This window comes from Bos indicus x Bos taurus, chromosome 3 (genome assembly GCF_003369695.1).
Source record: "Bos indicus x Bos taurus breed Angus x Brahman F1 hybrid chromosome 3, Bos_hybrid_MaternalHap_v2.0, whole genome shotgun sequence".
Classification (NCBI taxonomy): Eukaryota; Metazoa; Chordata; class Mammalia; order Artiodactyla; family Bovidae; genus Bos; species Bos indicus x Bos taurus.
Window position 1 is genome coordinate 11,282,003 of NC_040078.1, and position 9,193 is coordinate 11,291,195.

The 9,193-nt window shown below is 38.4% G+C and overlaps 1 protein-coding gene across 1 annotated transcript; it reads right to left on the reverse strand.

Annotated features, from left to right (window-relative positions):
- Positions 1-3,250: 3,250 nt before the first annotated feature.
- LOC113882758 (olfactory receptor 10R2-like) lies at positions 3,251-4,204 on the reverse strand. Its single transcript, XM_027525861.1, has one exon. It carries the CDS (start codon positions 4,202-4,204, stop codon positions 3,251-3,253), a length of 954 nt encoding a protein of 317 aa, XP_027381662.1.
- Between the last annotated feature and the right edge of the window lie 4,989 nt (positions 4,205-9,193).

Here is a 9,193-nt window from a genome sequence, read left to right on the forward strand (position 1 = left end):
GTCCATGGATTTTGTATGGCTTTGGACAGGCTTTCTACTAATGGGAAGGATGGTGTTCCTATTTTACTGATGGTTTGGCATGAGGGGTCCAGCATTGGAGCTTGCTGTCCTTTGGATGGGGCCTGGTTTTAGTGTTGAGATGGAGACCTTTGGAAGAGTTCTTGTCAATTAATGTCCCATGGTGTTGGGGGCTCTACAGTGGCCTAATGTCCTGGACTCGGTCTTCCACCTCAGAGGTTCAGGGCCAACCCCTTACTCTAGCAGTTTGACTCCACAAGCCACCCAGCACAGAAGATAAAGAGAAATATATATAGGAGGGGGGAAAAAAGGTAAAAAAAAGTCATGTAAACAAACAAAACCAAAAGGAACAGACAGATAAAACCCCAAAGCAAATGGTGAAAGCAACACTCATCAGAAAAGAACATCCAAAGAGACTCATACACTCACAAAATTGAAATAAGAGAGGAAAAAGAATAAAAACAGAAACCAGAGAAGAACACAGCAATCAAACCTATAAGTGAAAGTGAATACTAAAAACTAGTCTAGCAAAAATACAAAATCAAAAACATGGGAAAATGCAATATAACTAAAGAGTACTATAAAAATAGGAGGGAAAAGATAAAATAAATTTTTGTAAAAATAAAAGCTTTTAATAAAGGAAAAAGTAAGTTAAAAGTAAAAATGAATGGAATAATAAAAAAGAACAATAGAACAATATGAAAAACAAAAACAAAATACATAAAATATATATAGAGATAAAGTGGTAGTGAGAAGAGTATTCTGTGTCCTCCATTTTCCTAACCATACATTGAGCATGAGCCAACCTGTCTACTCAGGAAGTCCTCTAGTATTTATAGGAAGGTTTCTGGACCTGCTGTGGATGTTTTGAGGTCAGCTCAGACTCATATCTGGCCTTATTCCAGCTTGTACTTGCTTCCAAAGTCCACAGTTTTTCCCAAAGTCCACAGTGTCAGGCTAATTGAGGGGTAAATTTTCTGTACCTTTAGAGCAATTTACCCTTTTCACACAGGGGCTGTGTGACCAGCTTTGATTTTTCACCCTCCCTCTGCTTGTAGGCCTCCCTCCAATGTCTGCTCCCTACCCAGACAAGAAAGGTGAAAGTGACAGCTTATGAGGGCTTATTTGCTCTTTCAGTCTGGGGAAAGTAAGGGATACATTAGACACAATTGGGATGTGCATATGGTGCCTACTGCAGCCAAGCCCTGTGGGAAGTTGCTACAGTTCAAACTGGTTTGTGTGCTCCCCCAGGGAAGTTGGCCCCAGGTTGTGTCTTCCTCAACAGAGCCAAGCTGCATAGGCTCCCAGGAATGTGTGGGGAATGTGTGCCTGCTAATGGCTTGGTGGCAGCTGCTACTTCTGGGGTTGGAACCACAGAGCCATTTTTTCCCCCATCTCTGGAACTTGCCCTGGCTTTGGCAGTGACCAGTTGACCTGCATTTGCCCCTTTGGTATCTCAAACTGCAATCACAGGTAGTCCCACCTCTGGCACTCATGGTATCTTTGGCAGTCTACCTCTGAGGTTGCAGTCCACACCATGGCTCATCCCACCTACGGCACTTGCAAAGGCAGGGTCCTGTGATCTGTGAGTATGTGAAGGTACAGGGTCCCTGTGACAATGATCTCTTGCCTCTCTGGCAGGCTCAGGCTTTTTTCTGGACTCCTTCAGCTGTGTTAAATTAGCCCCCTCAGGAAATCTTCATGGCTGTCGACCCCAGTCCTCTCCCTGAAGTCCAAACTTTGAAGCCCCTAGCCTCAGCACCCAGTTCCTGTTTGCCATGACGGGCTTGCAAACAGCATCTCAGCTGGAAAGTGCTGGTCAACAACAATCCCTGTGATGAATTATCTCCATTTTGCCTTCTGAGCATCTGTTGCTATATTCTCCTCAGAGGTTCCAGAGCTTCCTTTTTCCCCACCCATGCGAGGGTTTCCAAGTGTGAGGAAACTTTCCTCCTTCATGGAGCTCCCTCTGAGCCACAGATGCTTGTTCCAAATCCTTTGTCTCTTTATTTTCCTATATATTTTGCCCTACGTCATTCTGTGGAGATTAGTTTGCCTTTTTGGAAGTCTGGGGTCTTCTGCCAACTTTTAGAAAGTGTACTGAAGGAGTTGTTTCACATGAAGATGTATTTTTGATGTAGCACATTCCCTATGTTATATAAGGAGTAATTCAAATGGCTGGTCAGAAAAGATGCCTAGAAATACAATTTTTGGAGAATCTGAAGGAAATAGAAGGTCATGCAGAGATGTTTAAAGTCTTAAATTGACTTTAAGTCTTAAGCGTCTTAAGACTTATAGTCTTAAGCTGACTCTTAAGTCTCAAGAGTCTTAAATTCTATCCAGCTTTGCATTTTACTTATGCTTATATTCATCTTATCCATTAGATACAAACAGAAACTGTGCAAAGTATAAAAGGAAAATTATATTATCCCTATATTCTATATACAAAGTTTAGATTTGGAGAACAACCATAGTTTTCTTAAAGTCATGACCTAAATAGTTTTCTAATTACTAGTTACAGTAACTTTTCCCTCCATCATGTATTCCTCCTATATCCACACTATATTCAGGCCACAGCAACTCATTTTCAGCTGGGCATAATCTTAAACAAAGGGGACAATCAGAGATTTGTGACTAGCAAGCCAAACATAGGGTAAGAGATAACGGCTGTTAAGATCCTTTTGAGAACTCTCTGGAGGAAGAGTAGGAGTAAGAGAGTTGTCTTTTAGTGACAGTTTCCTTGATGCAGAAACTTTTGCCCTTAATTTGGCAAAAAGTCTTGAGATGAACATACTGCTGCTGCTGCTGCTGAGTCACTTCATTCGTGTCCGACTTTGTGTGACCCCATAGACGTCAGCCCATCAGGCTCCCCCATCCCTGGGATTTTCCAGGCAAGAATACCGGAGTGGGTTGCCAGGTCCTTCTCCAATGCATGAAAGTGAAAAGTGAAAGTGAAGTACTCAGTCGTGTCCAACCCTCAGCGATCCCATGGACTGCAGCCCTCTAGGCTCCTCCGTCCATGGGATTTTCCAGGCAAGAGTACTGGAGTGGGGTGCCATTGCCTTCTCCAGATGAACATACTACTAAGTCTGTTTTACATAAGAACACTACAGCCTCACAATGTCAAAAAACTTATCCAAGCCCACAGAGTTATAGACTAGAAACGTTCATGATTTAAACATTAGTGATACATTTGACCCAAATGTGTGTGTGCTATTGAAAAAGAAAGTAATTATAAAGTCTTAACATAATTAAAAAATCTTAACCTAGTCTTCTCAATCATTTTCCTAATAGCCAGCTGTACATCTTTGTTCCTGAGGCTGTATACCACAGGGTTCAACAGTGGGGTGATGATGGTGTAGGTCACTGTCACCAGTCTGTCTTTTCCTGATGTATATTTGGCTGAGGGTCGAAGGTAGACAAAGGAAGCACAGCCATAGTGGACAACGACCACAATGAGATGGGAGGCACAGGTGGAGAATGCTTTTCGTTTGCCTTCAGCTGATGAGATCTTCAGGATAGCAGAGGCAATAAATCCATAAGAGATGAAGATGAAGATCAAGGGCACAACAAGGACCAAGACCCCTCCAATGAAGATGACCAGTTCATTAATGTAGGTTTCAGCATAAGCGAGGCGGATGACTGGTGAAATGTCACAAAAGTAATGGTTGACCTTGTTGGAGCCACAGAAAGGGAGGCTAAAGACCAAAGTTGTTCCCAATAAAGATATTAGGAAACCACTGACAATACAAGTCACTGCCAGTTGCCCACAAACTCTCCAGCTCATGAGAATGGGGTAGTGCAAAGGCTGACAGATGGCAGCATAGCGATCATAGCCCATCACTCCCAGAAGCAGGCAATTGGTGACAGCAAAACCAAGAAAGAAGTACATCTGTGAAGCACAACTCACAAAGGACATTGTCCTGAACACAGAGAGCAGATTGATAAGCATCTTGGGCAGAATGACAATCGTGTAGAAAGTTTCAGAGGTAGAAAGGACACATAGAAAGAAGTACATGGGTGTGTGGAGGCTGTGATCCAAGTAGATTACTGAGATGATGGTGATGTTTCCACTCAAGATGATCAAATAGAGGCAGAGAAAGACCACAAAGAGGATAAGTTGCAATTCCCCAAGACTGGAGAAACCCAGAAGGAAGAACTCAGTAACACAGGAGGAATTGGCCATGGAGAGTTGATCCCATTGAATAAAGTCAATATGATCAAGTCCAGAGTCCTTTGAAACTAAGAAATCAGAGAGATATAACCTTCATAAAGTCACCAGTCTGGTATGAAAGAGAAATAATAGGTGTGGGAGAGAAAAAAGGAAACCAAGATAAAATAATAAAGCATTTTACAATAAACTAAGTGAAATGTATCCTAAATTAATATGTGCCCACATTGCTAATTTTCTGCAAATGATTTTAGCAGAGAATTTGGGGACAAGTGTTCAAATGAAATGGACAGATATTTGCTCAAAGTGTATTCTCCTGCCACCTAAGAAATATAGTCCCTGCTTGTAGATTTATGTAATCTCTGCTTAGTTTGTTGATAATCTAATCCTCAAAAAAACTTTTATCTACATTAATTGTGGTTTTAAGTAGTCATAATTTTATCCATATTACTGATACATATATTCCACAAGGAATACCACCAATGTATGAAGATCTACAGCCCACATGATTTTAATAGTTTCTTCATCTAGGTCAGTCAGTAATCATTGATTTGTTTTTTTCTTGCTTGTCCTTAAAACACGGAATTCTCTTTCATTACTAACAACATACCCCATTTCGATGCAGTCATTTGTTGAAATTAATTTGGCTTACAACTACAGCTACTGTTTTAGAATTAGTGTATGGTTCCTCTACAGACTCTAGCATTAGTTTTTTGTTTTTTGTTTTTTTTTCCCCCCAGCATTCACTGTTTTCCCACTTGGTTATATATCTTATTCTTTATATACCTGACTTGGAAACCCAACAGACTATTGTTCCCAGGCTCCATCTCTGAATTCTTGAGCAGGAAGGCTCAGATACTTTCCCTGATGACTCTGACACAGTTCTTATTGCTGGTACTAGATTACATATTCTTATTTGAAACATTCTTATCCTCTCCAACCTATCATCCAAATCTGTTCCTTTACCTGAGTTCTGTATCTCAGTAAGAAGTTTCCAAAGCTGCTTAGTCATCCAAGCTGTATACTTCTGGAGCATATTTAAACACATGAAAATTCTCATCCTCCACATTGGATCAGTTTTTTATTGTGTGTGTGTGTGTGTGTGTGTGTGTGTGTAAAACACATCTATGATACATTTTCCCCCCATTTTTCCAGAAATTAACTCTTAACCTACATTATTACAAGAGCATTTTGAATGGACTCCGAGGAGTCTGTCTCTTCCCATTCTGTCACCTTCTTAAGAGCAGTAGAGTTGTCTTTTTATAGGGCAAATTCTATCCTATTAACAAAACTAAATGACCTTCAATTATTTATAAAGTTAAAGTAATTATATTCTGTCTTTCATACTGTTTCCAAACATACCTTTCCTCTCATAACTGTCAATATACATATTTCTTCAAATGAACTTTAGCATAGAGAAAATTTGAACAATCATTTCCTTTTACATACTATCCCCTACATCTGGAAATAGTGCAAATTTGAAGTGAAATTGGTCAGTCATGTCTGACTGTTTCCTACCCCATGGACTGTAGCTACCAGGCTCCTCCATCCATGGAATTTTCCAGGCAAGAGTACTGGAGTGGGTTGCCATTTCCTTCTCCAGGGTATCTTCCTGACCCAGGGATTGAACTCGGATCTCATGCACTGCAGGAAGACTCTTTATCACCTGAACCACCAGGGAAGTGTGTATTTGTTGTCGTTTTATTCTTCTTCTTTTAATTGTGCAATCTTCTTTAAATTCTCAAAGTGGCATGTATTCATTGATCCTTCCTACAACTTCTTGGTTTTTCTGTATTATTTTATCTGGGAACCTTTAGCAATCATAAAAACTGTATTGGCTTTGCCATTAGTATTTTAAGCTTATCTCTGATTCCACAAATTATAACTTACCAGAGAAAGAAATTGCATACCCACACATGACATACTGTCTAGTATATACTAGTCCTCGAAAACTTGTTGAAGAAACAAAGTGACCAATAACAATAACACCAGTTTCTCTTGGTTATTCTCTAAGTTATTTTGGAAAACTCCCAGGTAGATGGCATTTGATTTCAGGGATTTTCTAAACTTGTTCCTTTGCTATTAATCTAGCATACAATGTTAACCTTCTGCTTCAACATTTCATGATGAAAAATCTCTCTAAAATTGTTCTCTAAATGCAGAGACAAATGCTTCATTAAAAATTGCTGTCATCCCCCAAACTATAATTAATTCTGCTGCATGTTACATATGATGGTTATTAAGAGAGTAAATGGGCTTTCCAAGTGGTGCAATGGTAAAGAATACACCTGCCAATGCAGTAGATACAGGAGATGCACATTCGATCTCTGGATCAGGGAAGATCCCTGGAACAGGAATTGGCAATCCACTCCAGTATTCTTGCCTGGAAAATTCCATGGACTGCAGAGCCTGGTGGGCTACTGCCCATGGGATCACAAAGAGTCAAACACAACTAAGCAACTGAGCATGCACACATAAGAAATTAAACCCTAAGAGTTCTAATCACAAGAAAAAAATATAATTATTAATATTTTTCTCTAGTTCTTTAAGATTTTACCTATTTGAGATGATGGGAGTTCATTAAACTTGTGATAATCATTTCAAGATATATGTAAATCAGATTATTATGCCATATACCTTATGCTTATATAGTGTTGTATGTCAATCATGTTTCATTAAAACTGGAAGAAAAAATGCTGCTTTCTCATTTTCTTTCTGATTATTGGGAATTTTCTCCATTGTCTCACTAAGTAAACTTTTAATTTTAATAGTGCTTTATTATTTGTCAACGCACTCCAGTATTTTTGCCTGGGAAATCCCATGGACAGAGGAGTCTAGCAGGACACTAGCAGGCTATAGTCCATGGGGTCACAAGAGAGCCAGAAGCTACTTAGCAATTAAACAACAATAATTGATCTCATAGTACTCTATAAACAGCAAAATATCTGAGTTTTTTGTTCTTTTGCTTAAACAAAGGTCTAGTAAAATTTTGAAATGGAACTTTTGAATTACCTCATCTGTTGTTTGTTTTTGTTGGTTTTAGTCGTTAGATCTTGTCTGTTTTGCAACCACACGGACTGTAGTTTACCAGGTTCCTCCATCCATGGGATTTCCCATGCAAGCATACTGACATGGGTTGCCATTTCCTTCTCCAGGGGAACTTCCCAACCTAGGTATCGAACCCACATCTCCTGCATTGATCACCATGGAAGCCTTATCTGTAAACTTTATAAACAAGAAGTACACATTGCTCTTTTGACCAGAACAAATACTCCCATATTATTCCTCCTGGGATATAATCTCTATCTTTTCAACTTCCTTTAAGTATTTTCTCTTTTACAAGATCATCCTCAGAAAGCACAGTGACTAGCTATCCAAAGAAAGACAGAGCTTCTGAAAGGAAAGAAAACCCACATTATTCAGTGGCTATTCCATGGCCCTCCCTGTCAACTGCTTCAACATATCACATAATTTTTCAAACTCATCCTCAGAACGTGTGTGGCAACTGAAGTTGGAAAAGAAATTTACTTTGGAAAATATTGGCTGTACTTAACCCAGTCTGGGATATTGTATAAAATATTGATATTGGTAAATAGGAAAAATGCTTTAAATATAGCTATTGATTTATTCATTTGACAAATATTTATGGAGTTTCTGTAACATGTCAGGTACTATCCTAAGAACTGTGGGTAAATAAAAGAAGAAATGACAAGTTCCTTGGTTACAAGTAGTCTATTGGAGATAAGATATTTACACAAAGTAGAACATGAAGCACCATGAAACAAATATGGGAATTCTGTAGGGGGGGAAGTTTTGCTACTTACAGAGTCTGGGATCTGAGATAGCTGCATGGCAGAGAGATGACAGTTGAAATGAGTTAGGGAATTTAATTTGAATTTGGAAGTGCAGACTTGGACAGGAAAGAAAATAAAGGCCCTTCAGATCACTACATTACATTATATATTTTACAAAAGAACCATAGGGAGGCTGCTGCCACAGTCCTTGGGGTATGCAAGCAAACAAGTGGTATTGCTGGGTTTTGTTTTTGTTTTGTTTTTTTTTTTTTAATTTGGAGAGGGGGATATTTTGTGTTCAAAGAAACCTTGGGAAAAAATGAAAAGATGGAAAAGAACATAAGATAATTAAACTGCCTTCTCAAAAAGTAGCAAAAGAAAGCTGATTTTTCATTATTTTGTTTCATCACCTACAAAGTAAAGCCAATTTCTTAAGTTGATTAAAAAGGCAACTAATTTTATCCTCTATCAACATTTGCAACCTAAATCTTAATAACAGAGAACTTGCATTAAAATACACACAGTTTTCCAACATGCTTTTATATTTCAAGACTTCATAGAAAGGGAGAGAGGGAAATCTCAGCCTTGAATGTCTTTTAATTTTCATCTGTGGCCCACTCATTCTTCATGCTGTTACAGGCACCAGTATTGAACTTTCTTTAATCAGTCTAGGGAGAATTTGTTGTTTCTAGTGTATCTAAAGCTTAGTATATTTAGAGGTTGTTTCATGTGTCTTTATTTTCTCCTGATTGTCTCTCCAATAGACTAGACAACCTCAACGATAAATTCCACAACATATGCCTTGTGTATCATCAAAACATAATCTATATTTAAATATATGGAATATGTGAAATATAAAGACTTGATGAATAAATAGTTCATTAATGAATTATTGATAATAATGATCTCAGTTAGCTTATTTTATAGCAGCTTGGCCGCATTTGTACCATCATATGCCTCATAGGTAAAATTACTTTGTGTTTCCATATGTTCCATATTCCATTTAAATTTGTCATCTTTCTTTCTTATATTGCATGAAATATGAAAATTTTCATGAAAAAATTCAAAACTTACCCTGCAGCCCTACCTTCTTCTTACTGTGGTCTTTACTTTTATCCTTACATTTTTCAGCATCCAATTGCCCCATTGATAATTTGACCAGTTTTTCTATTTTCCAATACTAACAACTAGGGGGAAACAGATCAGTAGC